Source organism: Buteo buteo, chromosome 13 (assembly GCF_964188355.1).
Source record: "Buteo buteo chromosome 13, bButBut1.hap1.1, whole genome shotgun sequence".
NCBI lineage: Eukaryota > Metazoa > Chordata > Aves > Accipitriformes > Accipitridae > Buteo > Buteo buteo.
Window position 1 is genome coordinate 29,717,279 of NC_134183.1, and position 23,016 is coordinate 29,740,294.

At 35.1% G+C, this 23,016-nt stretch overlaps 1 protein-coding gene across 2 annotated transcripts in view; it reads left to right on the forward strand.

The window, feature by feature from the left end:
• Window positions 1-23,016, forward strand: part of UNC13C (unc-13 homolog C) — a 216,271-nt gene that overhangs the window by 21,463 nt on the left and 171,792 nt on the right. The window contains exons 2-3 of one of the 2 annotated variants that reach the window (XM_075045303.1): window positions 3,101-3,146; window positions 3,727-6,948. In XM_075045303.1, coding sequence (XP_074901404.1) covers window positions 3,984-6,948 — 2,965 coding nt within the window. In that variant the 5' untranslated portion in view covers window positions 3,101-3,146; window positions 3,727-3,983. Of the gene's footprint in view, window positions 1-3,100; window positions 3,147-3,726; window positions 6,949-23,016 lie in introns of those variants that run through there. The other variant, XM_075045302.1, reaches the window with a different exon arrangement.

Consider the following 23,016-nt stretch of genomic DNA (forward strand, 5'->3'; position numbering starts at 1 on the left):
CTACTTTGACAGTAATGCAGAGTGGTATTGCTGCTGAAAAAGACTTTGGTTTTGTTTTGTTTTCCCCTCCTGTCTTGGTGTTGTGAACACTAACTGCCATATGCCTTTATATAGAGGGAAACTGCACTTTAATCTCATCTTCTTCCCTGTCCCCTTCCAATACACACGGGCCACTTGTAGTTGATGAATAGTGTAAAGGTTAAGCAGGGCTATGGTTCTGCCTGTTTCTTGCTTTTTTGAGGGGACAGTCTGCATCCACAAAGCTACCTCTGAATGGAGAAGGCTGCTGCTCTACAGCTTCATTTACTGAGATCCAAACAGACGGTCAGGAGTGATCTAGCTATTGTTTTTAAATGCTGAAATTATTTTTTTTAAAGATTATTCAATTTTCTTTCCTTATCAAATCCAGACCTCTAATTTTATAAAATTTAAAAAAAAAGGGGGGGGCGGGGGTGGATCTGTGAGGATCTGGTGTTCAGATACATAACTAAAATACACTGCTTGCATTATTTAAAAAGCTATCATTCTTAAACCAGCCCACTCTACCGCCACCCCCCCTTCTACCTGACACATTAGCTTTAGACTTGGGAATAAGATCCTTTATACGTGATGCTTCCAGCTGACAAGTTTTATTTTGTTGATGCTTTGTTATCAACAGTATCTTTGAAATCAATCCAAATTACCTGTTCACCATCAAGTTGATTGACAAAAGCCTATATTCAGTCTTGCTAGGGTAAAAAATTGAAGGAAGTGTCATTGTGTCCTTTCTTTACAGAAGGAACTCCTTAACAGGTTTTTTTATTTCTAATCTCACAATCCATAACACCTTCTAGTTTCCTGCTCTATAACCATCTAGCATAAAATATGTACTTTACTGCTGTAACATTTCAACCTGATTCCTTATGCTTAGAATGGGTTAGACGGGGTTAACCTATCTGTATTAAACTTTATCATATAAATTGATTTAAGTCAATAAACAAACAAAGTGAAAATAGAAAATTAGTTCATGATGGTTTATTGGGAGACCTGGATAAAACCAGAAAATCACTGAATGACAATTTGCAGCTCATTCAAATAATTGACTTAGTCCTATGTGCTTCTCAAAAGACTGTTCCTTATTTCCTAGAGTTTTAACCTACACTGCCTGAAAATAATAAGAACAATCCTATGCAAATCTTTACAAAAAAGAAATGGGTGAGACCTACAGTGACTCAAACTTGAATCCATGTGTAGATATACAATTTTAGAAAATTAGTATTTGGCAGAGCAATGGTAGGTTGTAAACTGATGAGCAGATCATATGACTAATATAGCTGAGATGGAATGGAACTCACATGAAAGAACATAAATCTGCTCCATTTAGCAGATCTCTGTATTTGTAACAGTACAACATATAATTTACTATGGTGTTGTCAGAAACTGGATTTAAATAAATTGAGTACTGAATTTGCAGCTATTTATAATAGTGTCAATTATCTCTGATAAAAAGCATAGGTTAGGCATTGGATAAAACATATATATGGTTGGCTATGAAAACAAGATTATTCTACAGAGAAGAATTAAATTGTATTTAAAATTAATGGAAAAGTTCCAGATTCCAATGATAACTTAATTATTTCTTGATGTTTTGTAGGCTGAGCCAGTAAACAAGCCTTCTAGCTTGTTTATACAATGTTGGTTTGAAGTCTTTTCAATGAGAAGAATGTCCAAGTCATCTGAGTGAAGTTTATATAAGAGGGCACTCAAAAAACTGTGGTTGTGTGGGCAGAGAAGGCAGGCAGCCACGCTTCAAATCTTGTTCAATAAATAGTTACAAACATTCAATGTAAGAGCTGAATGGTTAACAAGTGTTTCTACATCTACAAACATGCCTTTGATATTGAAAAGTGTCCCAGGATGGTTCCTTCCTCTACTAATAATATGTGAAAACAAGGCAGCCTTGGCTCTAGTGAGAGCTTTGTAATATTCTGAGATGCCATTTGCATGACTGGAAAATTGCAGGCAGTCTCATTGAGCATTCTTTTGCTTCCAAACATTGATTGCTCTTAATTCACTCTTAATACTCTGACTTCTGGCATAAGCCTGAAAGAAAAAGAAGTCACAAGAGCTATGCTGATGCATATATGTTAAAAATGTGGTTCATGTTCCACAAATATTTCACCTTTTGTAAAATAACAGGCAGCAACTTTGGGAAGGATGAAGAATGTTGTTCTGTTCTTTTTCTGCTTGCTCTTGGCCTGCATCCCAATTTTGTTATAACAGGAAAAGGAATAAGTCTGTTTACATGCTCTATTCCAGGAGTCCAGAAGCCAACTAGGCTTCTACTGGCTTTGCTTGGGCTCTATTCAGCATAGTGCATTTTGCTGCTGCAGTATGAATCAGTAGTTAGTGTTTATTATTGACCATAACATGAGTATAATAGTAAGGTCAGTAAAGACAAACTCTGTAATGAAAAGACCAAATCTTGAGGTGTGTGAGCAGTCCGTAATGTTTCATACAGTGCCATGCTGTTTGCAGACAAGGAGAACAGTTGATATCCTTTACTCCTCTTGACACAGCAGAGTAAATTTTAATCCTTCACATACCCTGTATCTAAATAAACTTCTTATTCTGCCAAAGAATTTTTAGAAGGTTTAGAAACTGAAATGGCCATTTTTAGAACTACTTTGTTGGATTTTTCTGAGTGGTTTGTCTTGGTTTTATTCTGCAGCTCTGAGACTGGGAGGCAAATGATATGCTGTATGAAACAGTACATTTATATGTTTAAAATGCATTGGCTACATTTGTATGGAATACAAGCTTTTGTTTTATGGAATAGAAGCTTCCAGATACCTCATGAAATCTTTTCTTACTTTTCCATATTTTAGATCAAATTGCTTTCCTATTGTAATGACACCTATTTTTGTCCTGAGACTCTTGTAAATAATTTTTTTTTCTCCTTCTTCCTCTCACTTTGTGTAGGTTGGATTTTTTTGGTTGGTTTTTCTTGTTTGTTTGTTTGTTTGTTTGTTTTTTCTGTGACAAGAACAATGTAAAATTTAGTAATCTGGATGAGAATGTTCCATCATTTGTAATTATGATCTTCTGTTATTTTCTATAGGTTTGTTTTGTTTTGTTTTTCTTCTTAAAGAAGAGAAACCAAGAAGGTATGCCCACTTTAAGTCCTGGCTTACCATAACATGTTAAATTCTGGTGTTAAAAGAAAGCATCTATTTCTCAAACCAGAGTCATGTGCATAATTCAGTCCTGAGATAGAACAGTATTTCATGGATACGATACTGATATGTTGCGCAGAATCCTACCTTGCTTCAAAAGATGACCCAAGAGAGACCTTTCTACGTCTATTTTACTAGCTAGTAATGACTTGTTCCCCTGTTGGTTTTTTGACCACTGCTGTATGTCATATGGATCTAAATTGAAATGTCATTACTCTGAAAGAAAGCAGATAACATTAATATCAAATCTCTCAGTTAAAGTCAGACTATTAAACTGGACAAAGAAGCCTGTAAATAAGTATAGCTTATTCATTTTTGTTAAAAATACTTGCCTAGAACTGTTTTCAGCTTCAATTGTTCATGAAAAATTCTGTTCAGACAATTATGGGGAAAGTATAGATAAATTCTTAACTGCTCTGTGTTTCCATTGTAACCCAGTTAAAACAACATCAGTATTATTGAATGATAAGTTTGTTCAGCAGCCATTGTAATGTCGTTCCCTCCTTTTTAGACACTTCAAGAAGCCATGTGCAACAGAGTGAGATTTTGCAAGACATACAAAACCCCTTCAGGATTTGGTTTTGAACAAGCAGATGTGTGATTTATTTATTTTATTTTTTCCTGTCAAATGATACCAGAGCATCAGTAGTTTCTATGTCTATAGGCTCTGTTGATGAAATATTTGCTGATGATCCTGTTGGAGATACAAATATTTGTCTGGACTGAAAATTGTGTTTTGTGGAAACAGCTTAATATAAATTACACTCCATGGTTTCTGCCCTCTTAAAGAGCCTCATCTCATATTACATATATAAGATTTGCAAAGGAATGTTTACAAAGAAATTGGGAAATAGTACAAAAAGGAAAGAGAGTTGTCAGAGCAAAAAGGAACAAGTCTTAACTCAGATTGGACAAACAAAAAATCCAAAATTTTCAAATACCTTAAAAAGCACTGTTAAAAAGATTACCAAGTGTCCATCTGCTCGCAACTTATCAACTGAAGAAGAGGAAAGCAATAGAGAATTTTCACTTTCTCCAACATTCAGTTACAGAGTTGCTATTGCCAATGGACTGCAAAAGCATATTTTTGTAACAAACAATAATAATGAAGATATAGTTCAAGATTTCTCTTCAAGTGATAGCTCATATTCTGAGTCGTTAGGTGAAGTAAAAAGTAATAGCAAGAAAAACGAATACTTATCACACACAATGCCTGTGAGAAGAAACAGAAAAAGCTTAAGCAGCCTTGCACCATCTGATGGAAGTTCAGATGGAGAACGCACTTTACACACATTGAAGCTGGGAGCTTTACGAAAACTAAGGAAATGGAAGAAGAGCCAAGAATGTGTCTCATCAGATTCAGAACTAAGTACATGGAAGAAAACGTGGGGCTTAAGAAGTAAATCTCTAGACAGAACTGGCCGTCACCAGAAATCAAATACTCTTGAACCTGGCTTTAGTTCAACAGGTTGTATTAGTCAAACCCATGATGTTATGGAAATGATCTTTAAAGAGCTTCAGGGAATAAGTCAAATTGAAACAGAACTCTCTGAATTAAGAGGGCATGTTAATGCTCTGAAACAATCAATTGATGAAATTTCTAGTAGTGTAGAAGTTGTACAAAATGAAATTGAACAATTGCGAACTGGATTCGTACAGTCCAGAAGAGAAACTCGGGACATACATGACTACATTAAGCAGATAGGCCATCCAGGAAACAAAGCAAGTCTTAGGTTTCTAAATGTGCCTGAAGAGAGGCTTGAAAAAACTGAAAGCATAGTTTACAAAATATTAATAGATAAAATGGGTTTCTCAGAGGCACAAAGCACTATTAAAATTGAGTTTGCCCAAAGACTGGGGCAACAAAGAGACTGTCCAAATGCAAAGCCAAGACCCATTATTGTTTACTTTGAGTCATCACACCACAGAGATTTGATTTTAAAGAAGTCTTATAAACTTAAGGGAACTGGCATTGGAATTTCTACAGATATATTTTCCCATGACATGAAAGACAAAAAAGAAAGGGCACTACCTTCCTCTCAGACGTATGAGAGTATGGATATGAAACTTTTAACTTTGGAGACAAAAATGAAAATACATGACTGGGAGTCACCTGACAGTGATAAAGACTTGGAACCAGATATAAATAAGAACAGTTATGCAAAGATATCTAAATTAGCACTTCAAATAAAAACAAGCTCTACTAAGGGGAGTACTGAGTCCCCAAATACTAAAGACCTTAATAGAACTGCTGATAATAGCACATTTTCAAAGAGAAGAAATTATGGCAATCAGTCACCAGAATTTGGCAACATGGAAAAACAATCAAAGACCTATTATTCAGACATGACTCCTCTATGGCATTTGCAGAATGACTTTGCAACACCAAAACTTAGCCGTTCGGAGTCAGATTTCTCAAAATTGTGTCAGTCTTACTCTGAGGATTTTTCAGAAAATCAGTATTTTAGCAGAACAAATGGCAGTTCACTGTTGTCTTCTTCTGATCGAGAGCTTTGGCAACGAAGGCAAGATGATTCTACAAACTGGTATGGCAGTTCCCAGGAACAGACTTTAGTCCAAGGTATGCAACAGTATCCAGAACAAAATGAAGTAGAGAACACAGAAACTGTTGACAGTGGAGTAAGCAATGGAATAATATGCGCATCTGGAGACAGAAGCCACTATAGTGATTCTCAGCTTTCTTTACATGATGATCTTTCCCCATGGAAAGACTGGAATCAGTTGGAACAAGGGGCAGATTTGGGCCTAGACTCATCTACACAGGAAGTTTTTGTGTATGATATGAGCAGCCCTTCAGATCAACAGACAGATTTTGGAAAGTGCCAAAGTTCTGACCTCCAATATGATACTGAAAGCTATGATTTTACCCTTGATGGTACTTCTCCATCATGTCCAGGCCTTGATAGCGAATCACAAAGTCAGTGGACTGGTCAATATGATGACTATCAGGAAACAAATTCTATCTCCCCTTATCAGAATCAAAACAGATTGCCTATGATGTACCGAAGTCAGAGTGAACTACCAAGCGATGACTCGGAAGAAACAGCCCCTAAATCGTGGCATAGCCGATTAAGCATAGATCTTTCTGATAAGACTTTCAGCTTTCCTAAATTTGGATCCACACTTCAACGTGCTAAGTCAGCTTTAGAAGTAGTCTGGAATAAAAGTACACAAAGTTTAAGTGGGTATGAAGACAGTGGATCATCTTTCATGGGAAGGTTTAGAACTTTATCTCAGTCTACTGCAAATGAATCAAGTACAACACTTGATTCTGATGTTTATGCTGAGCCTTATTGCTACAAAGCAGAGTATGGGGAAGACTTAATTGAACCACCTGGTGAGAATGAAACAGACTATGTGGAAGTAATGGAACAAGTCCTTGCTAAACTGGAAAATAGAACTAATAGTAGTGAAACTAGTGAGCAGGTCCAAGAATATGAACTGGGGCAGCCTTTGTATGAAGCTCCATATGCAATACTACCAGAAAAGCAATATGATGCACAGTTTGACAGTGTGGTCAGTGAAGAGATATGGGAAGTTGAAAGTGTCGTGGCTGCTAACATAGAAGTAAGGGAAGATGAAAATCAGAATGTCCCGGAGATCCTTACTGAAACTCCAAAGAAAAAAAGAATACGACCATCATTTAAAGAAGCTGCTTTAAAAGCGTACAAGAAACAAATGAATGATTTGGAAGAGAAGATCCTTGCTGGAGGTAATAATATTTTAATATTGTCTTTTAAGTAAAACATTGTTCTTACTAGAGTTGGACATTAATTTCTGTATCATACCTGATCTTGCTTCCTTAGAATTTGGTGACAAAAATTCTGCTTATGTCTGGTTTTGTTCATAGTATGAAATAGTCCCATGGAAATCAAAAGGCTAAAATTTTACAAGTTTGCTCTGAAAGAATTTTCTGAATATGTTTAGTCAAATATGTTTTTAAGCAATTATATTGCTTTATATTTCAGTAACTTGAAACTTAGATTTTGCAAGATTTAAATCTTATAGAAAGAACTAAACAGTACACTGTTCTTGGTTTTCTTATAGCTTTATAAATGTATTCACATTCACTCCATCCAGAATGACCAGATATTACAGTGCTTTCTTTAACAGTTTTCAAGGCATGGTTGGTTCTATATTCATCCTGATGAGCAGTGTTCACATCTTGTATGCAACCTATAACTTGTTATGTACTTGTGAGAGTTCAAGTCTAAACTGATTTTACTTCTGTTCTTAGTTGTACTCCCAATAAGCCCTCAAACAAGTAGTCAGTCCCCAAAAAAGGGAAAAGAAAGGTGTGGAGGAAAGAGTAAAGAAGTGTAAATGGTAGCAACCATTTGGAAGAGGTGGTAGAAAGGAACTTAACTCAGAGGGTGTTGACACAGATTTATTCATGATCTTTATCTTCTCTGTTAACAGACTTCAAAGCAAACTCATATACATAACTTTAATACCTCTAGTAGTATACAAATATGGTGATTTTCAATATTAACGTGTACTGTAATGCTAATGTTATAATATTACTGTGCATTTAATTGGAAGCACATAATTACCATAGCTAGCCAGATGGTAATTGTCACCTTGACTGAATCTTTGCTTTCTTTATCTGCTTTGAAAAAATAATAATCTGATATATTCATTCTAAAGATGAAGAATTGTGCCTTTAGCCAAAGATTGTATTTACTAGTAATGAGCATCCAAAGCTTGAGCTACCATAAAGTTTCTCTTGTACATGTACAACTACTTTTACAATGAACTTACAGTGAAGTTGAAAGTATGTTACACGAGCAATTAAATATTGCTAATATGAAAGTTTATTTAAAAGTCTACTTTTACATTCAAATAATGCCACTAGATTGTAGACTTGCATTTTGCAGATATTTTTCTACAGTACTGTTAGACACTGTATGTATGAAGAAACAACTAGCAATAGCTAGTACGTTCATGACTTTTTCATGATTTTTGAGCCATGGCAGAGGGGGACCACAGTCATTTATGTAGTCATTATTGTACAATAGGAATGTAAAGGTCTGAGGATCTATTTCAAGAAAGCACATAGGGAAGACCCAAAATAGTGAAACCCAAATTGGTTCCACTATTTAAAGTCTGTGCATTTGTATACATTATTAGATAAGATAGGCTGTTAGAAAATGAGAAATAACTTTGATGTTACATGTCATATGATCAGTTCTGTGAATTAGATGCATTTGTCCTTTTAATCCAGCAGGTGAAAGACCTCTTTCAGTTTCTTAGTCTATTGATATTTTTTTCTTCTGAATTACTTCTTATACTGTATTTACAGAGAAGCCAACTGACACTAAGGCCAGTTTCTGAAAATCTGTTATTGGATGTAGTCTATGGGGCATAAAGCATCTGCATGGTTATAAGATGTCATACTAGGACCTCCATTTTTGTTTCCACTGAAATAAAGGAGAAGGGAATACAGCAAGAGGTTAAAGGGAATTAACAGATGAACTGCTACAACAATACTGCCTTTCAGATTATTCTGAAAACAGCATGCATTGGCTCTTGAGTAGCAGTTCTGCTTTCTCTTCATGCTTTGTTTTCCACGCCAACAGGGAGGATGTGTTTCAGTCGGGGATTCTGCATCAGCAGGCACTAACTGGTTTGTTACAAATGTGTCTTCAGGTCCTGTAGCATACCTGGCAATGATTACTAACAAAACAGTCTTTCATGTTGTATATCTAATGGATGAATATGATGTTCTACTTTTTAATGCTTACAGAACATCTAACAATTATTCAGAATTTAAAACTTTCAAAATATATTTCCTAGCTGGAGTAATCTACTAAAAGAATACGTTACCTGTAAGACTACTTCTACGGAGTGACATGCAGTATTATTGGAGTCAAATCTTTCTTGATTTTACTTTCAGTGACCTGGTTGACTGATACTATAGACAGTCTATTCACGGATAATGGAATCTGCAGATGGAATCTCCATCCTTGGAGATATTCAAAAGCCATCTAGACATGGTCCTAGGCAATCTGCTCTAGGTGACCCAGCTTGAGAAGGGTTGTTACACAAGATAGCCTCCAGAGGTCCCTTCCAGCCTCAACTGTTCTGTGATAAGGAAATACTGTTTTTGAATACTTTGTGTACAGCCTTTGAAGAAGGATGTCCTCTTAATGTTAGTTTGTCCTCTAGGACAAAACACATTTAACTTCTGTTTATTACTTGAATTCAGAAATTTTGATTTAGTATAGGAAATGACATTTGGTAAATCAGTTCTTAAGGGGGAAAACACACAAAATGTATAGTTTGTAGCATCTCAGTTTTCACAACCTGCCTTGTCTTCTTTACGTGTGTATTCATGCATGTCCAGAGAATACTTAATTTATCATTTAAGAAAATAGTAGTTGGGGTATTATATCTGTGTGGGGTTTTTTAATATTTCAGGAGCAGTAATAACTTTAAAGAAAAGTGAGTAATAGCTGATCTAGGGTTTACGTGACTTTTATGATTTATTATTTTTTTATTGTTATCTTACCCCTATAACTGATTCACAGTCAACTTCTGATTTCTTATTTGTGATGGAAAAATACTAGTTGCAGATCAAGTTCCTTGAATTAATCTTCATTATATAACCAAAGCATAACCTATTATTTAATGAATTGTTTCACCTCTCTATGTAGGCAGGAGCAGGTAGACAGCACTCTGGCCAACCAGAGATATAGCCAGATAATACAGTAGTGTTATTTCTCCAATTTAATACAAAAGAAAGGTTTAGAATGCTATTATTTTCATTCTAGTAACACATGAGGTAAGATCATTGAAACTCTGGTACATGAATAATTTATTAGCGCACAACAGCCCATTGGATAGTCCTATTCTCTCTCTCTAGCTGGAGAGAAAAAATACAGTATGGGCTGATTGCTTATGTATTATTTATTACAATATGGTTTTGGAGACATACTGGAATGAAAGTAATAGAGTATATGGATGAGAGGCGTCGTGAGCAGTACACGAGTAATCCTTGGATTTAAAGTTCTGTAAGGACATAGAGGCGTTGTGATGATGCATGTATATTAATAGAAGGATTGATGGCTTTTTAGAAAAATATCAGAGAAATGCTAGCCAGTGGTTTGGGGTTTTTTGTACACTGTAATCAAGAATAACTCTTACCCTTTTATTTATTGTTCCAGTTCTCACCTGTTATTTTTTAGCTTTCTCTTTCGCTAGTGGCTTCTTTCATTCCATCTCTATCTTGTTATCTTTTACAGGTGCCTTAGAATAAGCATAATTCTCCCTCCTGATGAAACTATTGCTCTGGATAAGCTTCCGGAGTTGCATGCACTGTTCTGAGTTGCTTTTAATGATAAAATAGATTCTTTCTGTGAATAGTAGTTTATAAGCAATAGCTTCTTGATCTAGTTGATGAAGATCCTACTGATCATTTGGTGAATGGTCAGATTTTAAAAAGCATTTGGTCTGAATTTTCTGCCACAGAGTAACCTGTGGACTGTTTATGGTGTCATGATGGGTGAACTCAGCTTTCTCTGTATGTACACACAGTGGGAAGTCAGATTACAGGGGCCAGGGATGGGAGCTGCCTCTTTAACAGTGGATGAAAGTGGGTTTTCTATTGTTTTATAGGAAGGATTTGTATCGCGTTTAGTGGTGTCTAACTGAAGAACAGAACTTGGAGATCAGTATCAATACAGCCTTATTTTGTATATGCCTGAAGGAGGAAATGTGATGCTAACGTTTGAAACCAAAGGAACCAGTAATGTATTACCACACTCCCCTTGCAGTGTGATCATTTGGTTCCACATTAAGAAAAGGTGTCACCAAAATAAGTATATTACTAATGTGTATTTCAAACTACACTCTTTTGAAACAAGTATATATTTTCTTATTTTGACAGCTTTTCTAGCTTTTTTATAATAACTATTTGCTGGAACTGCCTGAGTCAGTTGTATTTTCCCAAAGAGTATAGGCTTTAGAAGTTAATCTAACCTTGTCTTGTGGTACTTAGACTTTTGTTTCCTTTATGTTTTACCTCCATCATGTTTGGTTTTAATACACTTGTATAGGTGCACAGTTACTAGTAACTAATAACTATAATTAATAGTATTTTACCAGTTTTGTTATGTGAATACAAAACCTGGATTTGGACTTGATGAAAAGATCAGTGCTGTGGCCCAGATGAAAACGAATTCATCTAGTATTGTTTAGTAAATGAATCGGTCATTTTATAGCTATCCAGATGGAAACAAGATAAATAAAACTGTTACCTTGGTCATTGCAATTTCATATTTGTTGGTGGTGATGGTAACATGGAAGTAAGAAGCCTGTTAGAAGATAAATTGCTTTTAAATATTACAGAGTTCTCCTATGCTCAGTCTACATTATCTGTGTTGGGAAGTGGGCTCTAAGAAAGGACTACTGTTTGTAGAAAGGGAAATTAAAAGTAGACGTATATCCCATCTTATTTCTCAATTGCTTGAGATAACTATGTTAACTGATTAAAACATTGTGAATTGTGTTTGGGTTTGCAGGATTTTTTCCTTAAAAATAAAGTTCCTTCTCAGGCTGCTGGTGCAGTTTGGGTAAAGGAAGGATGTCTCGTCAGATGGCAGAATTCTAGTTTAGTGTATAAAATACTATAGCAATTAATAAAAATGAACATGTATATTTGCATGTATTTTGCCAAAATGAGCTGCTAATTACTTCATTGACCAGTACTAACAACTAATACCAGTCAGTCTTGTTCATACCGCAGTATAAAAGAGATTGTTGATAATGGTCATCTTTTCCCCTGTTTAATCAGTCTGCCATTGTTGTAACAAAAGTAAGAGTTTGTCCTCTTGTGGAAATTCTTTGAAATCTGTAAGACTCCTCTGTTGTCATTGCCACTTCATTTCTTCAAGTGTTTTGTTGTTAAAAAATTAAATACAAATTTAAGTTTATATTTATCCGTTAGTGAATAATGGTGTCATGGCACTATTGAAGGCTTAGGCATAATTAAATCTAAACAAGCTGTCTTGAATTAATGCAGCTTTAAGGTGATATAATTTTGACATACTTTATATGGCTTTAGGTATACTTCACTGTAAACACTCACCAGAAGCCCCCACTGGAAGGCTTGAAGCAGCGTTGTGGCTACACTTTAATTCTCCTTTGAGTTTAGCATCACCTTGTACAAAATAATGAAACTTCTTTTTTACATGATCTCTTTCAGATGCTTTTCCTTCACTGAGCCTAATGGCATTTCTCATCTTTCTAATCTCAGGCATAGTCTAAGGGAAAAAAAAAAAGTTGTTAATGAATGCCTATACTGCAACTAGTCTTTGCATCATAGTGAAAGAATAGCCCGGACAGGAACACTTTTAGCTAATAAAAGTTAACAGCAATACCAAGCCCCAGAATTTTCTGTTCTGTTTCAAAATACTGAAGCCACTGTATTCAGTGATACAAGGATATTTTTGTATTCTACCATATCCCTAATAGATTTTTTTTTTTTATCCTGCAGTGATGAAAGACTTCATTAATATAAGGGTTGATTATGTATGCTGTGTGGCTGATATAGTTGATCTGCAATGTTTAAAAAATTAAATATATATTCATCTAATGTATGAGGTATAAAGAGTTGAATTTGGGGACATAATACTTTTCAACAGGAGTTGATTCATCTATTGCTCTTCTCTTCATATGTAAATAATGTAAACAGGTAGGTTACGGAGGCTTTTCATCAGTGTAAATTCCCTTCCATATACACATCAGAAGACAGGGACAATGGAACAGATGTATTGTGTAAACAGGCTGGGGAAGAAATGGATATCCTTGAATAGATGTGTGGTGCTGAGGAAACAAGGTTTATTGCAAGTTAAGGAATCTATTTTTGTGCTGTATTGCAGATGACAATGAACTACAGAATTTAATAATCCAGTTTATCCAACTGTCTTTTTTTTTCTTTCTTTCCTTCATGTTTGTGCCTGCCTTTTAGTCAGGTAAACAAAATGATGGATATCTTTAACTTTGGGGTTTTGGTGGTTTTTTTGTGGGGTAAGAAGCTGAAGTGGGGGGGAAACTAAATACATTATCAGATTATGTGGGTAGGAATTGATAAATACAATATATTCCTGCACTGAAAGTTCTTAGCTAAAATTCTAGAAAATCCTTTTTCATATATATATATATATATATATGCACTCTGGAAATCTTCCAGTAATATTACAGGAAGTAAAATAGTGTTCTAAAGAATTATTAACAACTCCATGAATTCAAAGTGTTGCAGATGAAACAATGTATAATGATTTGACTGAGTTTCTCTTGCATATGCTTGTGTTTCATGCACACAAGACACTAGAGTCTATGCTTTTTTTTTTTTTTTTTTCCCCCTTGCCACTATTTTCACTCTGGAGTCAGGCATGAGTCTTTATACCCTTTTCTTCCTGCTCCTCTTCTGCCCTTTGGTGGGGAAAAGGGATATCAGAGATTTAAGACAGTAAATGGCAGTCCGTTCAACTTGAGATTAATAGAATTGTAGAAAGGTTTCTTTAGAAAAATATGAGGAAATATAATGAGTTAATGATAAAGATGAAACATCCATCTTTTTCCTGTGAATAAAGAGCAAGTAGTTACATTCACCACCTACTCTAAAGTTAGGACTTCATGAAAGGATGATCTGCATCAGTTGCTTGCTGTTACTACATGTTCAATCCACCAAAAGAGCGATTAGAGTAAGGGAAATGATACTGAGAGTAGTGATCATCATCTTAGAGACTTTCACCATTCAAATAAAAGCAAACCCCTATTAACAAGAAGTTATGTTTTTTCCAAGATCTGTTAAAAAAAAATAATCCAAGTTTTAGAAACCTTAAGTGAAAGAATTCTTTAAAAAAGTTTAATACCTCTTTCAGAAAACATAATAGTGTTCTTATATCTGCTGTATTTTAATTCTGTAGTTACAGGCTTCATGTGTATCAAAAATCTTAGATTGTAATACTGCATGTCTTTGAAAAAAGGATAGTAGCCAAATAAATTGAAGATCAACAGTTTAATTTAGCATAGTAACTCTTACTGAATCAGTGTGCATTACACCAGGAAAACATGTGTTACAAATACACTTGTGTAACAGTCTGGGAATCCAAAAAAATTCTATTGTTATCAGATGCCCCTTTGCTGGAATACCTATACCTATTCTTTAATCATCAAACAGCTCCTCCACCCCCACCCGTACAAAAAAAACCCCACCACAAAAAAAAAACAACACCACAACACCCAAAATAAACAAATACCCCCCCCCCCAACCCCACAAAAACCCCCACTTAACCAGTAAGGTTTAGCAGAAATCATCTATATTTTGGCTGTTTTTACAAACAAGCAAAAAAACCCAAAACAAACCACACCAAACCACTTCTGTTTAGAGAATTACTTCCTTTTTTAGGAAAAATAATTCATTAAAACTGCTAGTTTCCTTCATAAAGAAGAAAGTCTCTACTACTCTACTCCTTATGAGAACAGGACACTATTTAATACTATTTTCACTGACTTTAGAATTAATGTAGATTGATTAATATTCATGCAATTTGCCTGGCCTTTTTGTGCTTAAACAGATTTAAAATAAATTTGCTAGAGCTAAGAGAAAACCTGAGCATGAATGTCAGTTCCAAGAACTTACTTATACTGGTTCTGCTGTGGAAATGAATGCAAATCAATGTTTTATTACCAAGATCAAGAAATATTTTCTATTTTTATTTCTAAAACATTTAAGCCTTTTCTTTAGATCATTGTATTTTAGAAGCAGAAATAACACTGCATCATTTTATAATGCAGTTTCAGGATAAAAGGAATCTTGTTAAAGCAACTGGCTGAAAAAATATCTAGATGTTCATTTAAAAAATGTAATGACTTGGAAAACATAATTTCATAAATATGCTCAAATCTTCCTCTGTTCTATAGGGGAAGTAGATTACAATAAAGTGTGAAACTAAAGAGATTATCTGTTTTGCTGCCAAAGCAAAATTCTGACTACTTTCATGGGACAGGTGCCAAACTTTTTCATTATGAACATTTTCCAGGTGATCAGTGGAGCACCTACACAGTTGTGTCTCTCTGTCACTCTAAATAGGAGAAAAATCTGATATCGTTCCAGTTCCTGCTGATGCAAAATTATCATTGAAACTGATGAAACCTTGTCAACCATGAGATTTGCCTCCTTGATCAGTAGAGAGTATTCTTAAGATAGATTGCATGATCAGCAGTTTTGTAAACCTGAAAATAAAGACAGGATTGATTTGATGTAAATAATTCTAGCAAGAAAAATAGTCACATACATACAGACACATGCACTTTTATACTGTTTAATACGTACCATTTTTGTAAGAGAGTTTTATTCTGCATTTGCCTCATGTAAAACTTTTATGCACTCCACTGAAAATTTTACTAATTTTCAGATTAAAACCTATGTAGAGAGGGTTTTCTAGGTAGCCCATGTCTTCTAATTGCGTTGCCGACAGAGCTGTTTAAAAACGTTCTTGATACTATGGTGAAGAATATGGTGTATAAAAAGATGAAAGTTAACTGGAAAAAAATGAAAACCCTGTTGAACACAGAAAAGACTGTAATCTCTTTTCACTGATTAAGTAGTGGCAAAGAGCAAGCTGCTGACTGATATGCTAGTAGCTTCTCTGGAGTTGACTACTGAAGTTAGTTGGACTTGTTTATGTTACAGTGGAATCTCAGAGATGTGATGTGGCAAAACACCTTTTTGACTCCTTTTCTTTGAGAAATGAGGTTTCTTGATCAGAGGCCAAACAGCAGCAAGTGATTTGTCAGTGCTATCATAGATTCATAAACCATGTATAGCTTTAGGTATCACCAGTGTAACTGCAGCCTCACCAAGGGAGTTCTTGTCCATCAGCTGCATATATACTAAGTTGGAATAAGGAGAGAGACACATAATGAACTTATTATTGAATGTGAAATAAACTAGGATAGAAGAATATGCATAAAATGGATGAGTAAAAAAAAAGCAGGTTTTAATCTTAACCTGTAGATCTTCCTGTTCCATTTAGCACAAACAGGATAGAGCTGATGCTTCTTTGCATCCATAAGGCAGGGAAGATACTTCAAACAAAGTAGTGGAATTTTGTTTGGGAATGTTAAAAGGCTTGTTAGTAGAAATTTTTCTTTTATAAAAAAATAAAAGCAGAGGACAAGAAGACCTGCCTTTTTCCTATTAACTATAGAAAGTGATTGTGGAATTCAGAAGGATTTATGCATGTCCTATTAGGGCAGAAAAAGTCCAACAGAACCAAAAGTCATGCTTTGAATTCCAATGTACCAGTCTATAGCTCATAACATCTGTGTGTCTCTCTGGTGTTTATATATAATTATTCCAACTTACTATTACTTTCAAGCAGAGCTGAAACAAACAGTGTGTAATTTGATTTTGTTTCTACCTATAGCATAAAAGGTAATAGTGGGGAAAATAACAATTTTTTTAATGTTTTAAGGTCAGTCTCTTTACTTTCATGAGAATTATCTTGAGACTTTGAGTTGCTTCAGTTAAAAAAAAAGGTAATTATATTACAGAACAAAATACGCTGAGCTTCATAGTATTTGCTACATGAATGCTACTTGTATATTTTGTAATTGTGAGTAAGCATATGTTATTCCTTTTTTTGACATCTAATATACAACTAACATTGTTAGCCATGGAGAAAAGAAAAGGTATTACTATTATACTCTAATGCATTTGAAGTACTGTCACCATCTCCCTCCTTAGTTTTTTCTCTCAATAAGACACAACAAACCAAATCCTCTCAGTCTATCCTCACAGATTGTTTTATGAATCTCTGCTTCTTCTGGCTTTTGTCATCCTCTTTCTCTTCAATTTGTTTACTTTTAGTGTGGTTCCAAAAACTGGAAAAACAACTTCAGCTGAAGTTAACAGGTGCCCATAAAGCTGAGTCATCTCTTTCTGACATATGATACATACTAATATTTTCCAGAATGATAGCTTTTTTTGCACTAATATTCCATCTACAATGCTTTCAATTTCAAATATGCTATATGCCTTGTACTGCTAACTAATCACTTTTTTACCATTTTTCATTTCTTTCTTCCAAACATAGAACTAGTTTTTACAGTAGTGCCAGGGCAGTGAAGTTAATTCAGTAATATAAGAACATCTTGAATTCTAATCCCATCCTTTCAAATACTTGCAACCCATTCCAGATCAGTGTCTTCTGCAGACTCTATGAAATTCTGTTCATCCAACTTGCTGAGAACATTGGCTAAAATCAACCTTTACAATATTGGCTGATACCCCACAGGATACTTCTGCCAAAAGAATTACTCCCAAATATCACAATACAACTGTATGCTATTTTCTAGCAAGTTCACCTTTACTGTATTTATCTTGCTTACATAGGGAATGTCATGGAAAACAATTTTCAAAATTCATACTAGCATTTTGTGGTATTTCAAGTCTTCTCCTTCCCTCATATCAGTTAAGCCGGTTTGCTTATCAACAGAAGAAAATCTTGATTTCTGTGTCTTATCTCAGTAAGCAACATTGCTGATGTCATCTTTTTATTCTGTATGTGATTATACATTGACTCATGTTTTCTTCCACTACTATAAGTCTTGAAATTAGTCTGGCTTATCTAAATCTTTTAACCCTCTAGTTTGTTTTTTTGTAAGATATTTTTTGAAGTGTTTGAGGCTATTTTAGATAGTTTCTTTAATCTTAGCTAGAAAGTGTATACAACTCCACAGGAGAACAACTTCATACCAACAGCAGCTATGAACATGATAGCCTGTGAAATATGTGACTGTTTTCCAGACACTGTGTTCTGCTCCTTTGTTCTTGATCCTAGGGTGTATATATTGTTCTTGGTCTTTAACTGTAGGATTTTTATGTGACTTATGGGTTTGCCACCATTAGCATTTTATTTTACAACAGTGGCACACTTTTGAAGCAAATCTCTCAGTCTTCCCAACTGACCACATTTGGTTTGACCACTGGAATGTCTGAGTATGATCTAGATGTTTTACCAATGCAACTAAGCCAGCTGTTGCTCTCCAGGATCACAGCCGATGTGCTCAGCAACTAAGGGGTTTTCAGTCCACAGAGCCAAAACCAGAACTGGTATGAAGTAAATGCCCCCAAAGTGTTTGTGGTGTGAACACTGGGGTCTTCAGCACCAACTCCTTTGACCTTCTGATCTGCTCTTACGGCACTAAACTATTTGCTATTGCACATGTACTCTTTGTTGCCCAAGATCTTAAGCAGTTTGCTCCTATGTCCCAGGCAGCCACTTAACATTCCTGCCCTACTGTCACTTCTGTTTATGCTGTTACCACAAACCAACCTGTATATCTCAAAACCTCATGTTCAGTGTAAGAGGCACCAAGGAACATCATCCCCCATAGAGTCCTGAGGGACTACTTTCGCAGCTCGTGTCAAACAAGTGGCTGGTTGCTTGGATGTCTTTGGAAGAAACGCAATGGGACTTCAGCTTGCAAGTAAGACCGTGACATAGTGGTCCAAGTCAAATATTTTGTGGCAATGTTGGCTGTGTGATATGGAAAGACTTACAATAATCAATTATCTGTTTGTTTTCATAGGCTATAATTAATTACTTGGTTCCATTTACTCTTATCATTTGTATCAAAAGAGATAAAATATGCCTCTTTATCCTTTATGGATAATGTATGCTTTACCATTCTGATGTGTTCTGGGGTTGGAATAGAGTGCTTAAAATGCACTCTGCATTCTACCTCCCTACCATCACTCTGACAAACCAGAGACTGTCAAGAAAACCCAGTCTTTAAGAGCGCTATAGTTTTTTGAGACCACCAAAAATTAAGAAGCGCTAGTATCATACCACATTCCATAATCAAATAGTTCTCTTGATAGTCAATAATTTATTCTTTTAGAGGTAAGTTTTAGAATTTGGTAGAAGTATCTAGTAGCTGTTGAAAGACAATAGAAAACAAGAGCCATTAGAAGTCTAATGGGACTCAATTTCTAAACACCAGAGATGTTTTTAAAGCACGTCCCCTTGTTTCAGATTTGCAGACCAGTTTATTAATACAGACACAAATGCATTTTTTATCTTCACCAAGCTGACCTCCTGTTTTGGCTCTCAATGTATCCACTAGTAATTTTTCTACATCACTGCTAGTAAAGTGCTAGCAGCAATTCTTCTGTTTCTCCTGTCAACCAAGCTTTATTCAAGTTTGACCTTCTCTTTGTCAGACAAGCATCACTCATCTCTTATGATGTGCTGGCTTTAATATTATCTTTCAAGTGTTATACAGTATATCTTCCTAGAATATGCTTCAGCAACACAACAACCTCTAGGCTTACATATTGTAATATTCTGTTCTGTAGTGATAATATTAGCTTCTGGGTACAGCATTTATTATTTTAGCATGGCTTAATTTGTGTTATTGTTTTGGGCAGACGATCTACTTCTTTCATGTGCTGCTTTTATTTGACCCTTTTATTCATCCTTTATTTCCATTTCTTAGCAATACTTACTAATTCAAATTGTCCAACTTGAACTCCAAACTACTTCTGGCTATGGGTACTCTACACATGTTATTTCCATGGAACAGCTGTATTGTTATCCAATTCCAGCAAGTATTATGTCTAAAGGGTTTGCTTCCAGGAATGGTGTAATTATCAGTCAGTTTGATGTTCTTGCAATTGTTTTGCAGAATTAAAGACTAAAATTGTACTTTGAGAGAATAATGAAGTTTAAATCTTTTTCCAATTTGGTGTTACACAATTACGCACACTTACAAGATGGAAAATCAAGGTAGTATACCTAATACCATTTAAATCCTAGGGTTTCCTAACAGTTTAGACTTTTATGACCTTATTACCGTTCTTGTGCTATGGCAGGGGGGTGGTGAACTACATTTTTGCAATCATTAAAGAAAGAGAAGTGTATTAGGATGATGCTCTGCTGCTCAGAAGAATGCAGAAGTGAAATAATGACACAAGGCTTGAAGGACGCTTATGATGTGGGGTGGGTGGGAATCTTCGGAACCTCTTTGATATAAATTTCTCTGCTGACTGATGTGACTGTTGTCCAGTTGTATTTCTGATGGTATCATAAGCTACAAAAGCAAAGGTCTGTCTTCATTTCTGTATCTTCCTTGCTAGTTTATCTTTCATGCTGGAAGAATCTGCCTTTTCAGCATCCTTTAAAGATTCTTTTTTCTAGGAAGTTTGGGTGTAGAAACTAGTTATCTTGTATGATGAATTCCTGTGTTGTGTGGTAAGTTACAGGTGACAACATTGCTATTAAAAATGGATAAATCAGACCATGTGTTAATTTGAAAACAGTTGATGTGTAAAGTTCAACTTTTATAAGATCTATTAGTTTTCATACTGAGTTTGAATAGTAATTATGCAGCGTTAATAAACACTTGTTGGAAATTTTTCTTAGCCTTCTCAAAACCTTTAAACTGATACGTGGATAGAAAATAACTTGGGGGCTTATTTGAGGAGGCTCAAAGGATGCCAAATAAGCCTCCCTCACTCTACCCCCTTTGGGGCAGATTTTCCCTTTGCCTTCAATATTTGACAGTTGCAAATGTAATTTTTGGTAGTAAGTAGCTAGGTGACCATCCTACTTTTCATCATTCCACTACACAGGTATATATGTGGAGTGCACTGAGCTGAAATAGCAACAATTGTGGAGCAATATCACTCCATGGATTTTTCCTATAATCCTAGTAAAACATCTTGCGGTTATCTAAAATGGCATATGGTATAGAGGCATAACACGAAGGCTGTACGGGTATTTTGTAATGTAGTAAACTTTCACATTTAAGAAAATATCTAAGGAGAAACAAACTACTTGAAATAAAATAAGAAGTATCCCATAGGGTTAACCAAATGAACCAATGTTTACACTTTTTAGTACATTCATAACTTTTTTAGGTTAGTTGTTTGCCATAGAATGTGTGGATGACAGAAATGAGTTATATGAAGATAAGCTCTTTTAAGTAAATCACTGTCATACAGCAGTATAATCTGAGATGTCTAGCCTTGTATCCCTGATTTGAAAATACATTCAGTGGTCTCTTACATAATCACAGTTCATTTCTTATCTACATCAAGGAATGTTTCTGTCTATTCTGGTAGCCTAATGATACAAAGTGAACTGTTTGGTGACTGTATGCTTCCTGATTTGGTGCTCTCATACACACAGAGAACACTTGGCAGTTCAGATTATTTCACTCATGGTGAGTTCAGAAGAAGCAATAAACAATGGTTTCAAACTAATTTTGTCTCTGAAGATGCAGTCATTTTTTACAAAAAAGAGATGCTCTCAAAATCTCGTTTGGGGAAATTTGTGTCAGTTGTCTGCTTTATGCAATTTGTGTTGAGAAAAGAGGCTGTTAAGACTGGTGCATTTATTTTTTTAAAGTAGCAACTGCAAAGAAAAACAAGTTAAACCAAAAACGTAATACCTTTTTTCCCTTCCTAATTTTTGATTGTCACTCTCCTTCCTAAATTTAGGCAAAATTAGGTTCCAGTAAAGGAAGTGTAGTGAAATTAGATGAAGCTGGCTGAAACCCAAGAGAGGTAAAGAAAATTTCATATGTCCATCTCTCATGCTCTGAAATATAAAATTCCATTTAACGTGGAAGACAAGTCTCAACAATTTTGTATTTTTTAATATAACTTTCTAAACAACTAAATTAAACATATAATTCATGTGATTCTTTAGGCAGCTGGTAGCAAAGTACCTGCAAACTATTTAAAAATTGCATTTCACATAAATAATACTGAGATTTATTATGCATCTTTAAAAGGCAGTATTACAAATATAGTTATGGTTAGATATTCTAGAAAGAAGGTGTAGGTTGCATGAACAGATTATGATGAGGCTTCTTACGTTACACGTGCTGTCCTGCCTAAAACTTTCCTCAGTCCCCAAATTTCTCTTCATCTTTTGGACTCTCCCTTTTTCACAAGTTTGAGTATTATTTCAGTCTCAGTCTCTCCTACTTAGAGTCCTGCAGGTATATCCTCTTTTGCTGTTCCTCTCATTGACCTGTCCAGATGATGCTTCAGCACTTTGGTTTTAACTATTCCTCTTATTTTCTTTAGCCCTCATACAAGCATATCCCATTTTGTTTCCATGGCTAGCCCAGCTTACAGTCATTTAATTACTCCTTGCTCTGCTCTTACTCTGCTTATGAAAATGCTGTAATAATTTTGTAGTGGGAAAGTAGGATCATATGGTCATCCAAGTCTCCTTTATACACTTGTGGAGAAAGAGTAGCCAATTGTATCTGATGTTGTCAGACAAACACATCTCACAAACAAATAAGAAAAAAAAAAAAGAAATTGTGAAAGCTAACCTCATTTTTATAAATCTACTCAGTCAAATGAGGGTAATTTGACGACTAAAATGCTGCAACTTAATTTAGTCAAGAATTAGTTTCTGAGGCAAAATTAAAATTTTTGTATTTCTGAAGGCGGGGGAGTTTTGAAGTAAGAAAACATCAGAATAGTTCATGTCCCAGCAGAAAAAAAGTACCTTAATGGGTTTTTCTGAAACAACAATAAAAATTGATACCATGTTCACTTATATTCAGGAGAAGAACTATGAAAAGTATTAATTCATGGCAAGCAGATAATCTTGATGCACAGAGATGTGCTTACTCTATTTTTACTAAATCATGGAATTTACTATTAGTAGTAGTTTTTATGTTCTGTATAACTCAAAACATAAGTTTTCCTTGGGACACTAAACTATATTTAATTCTTTTAGGC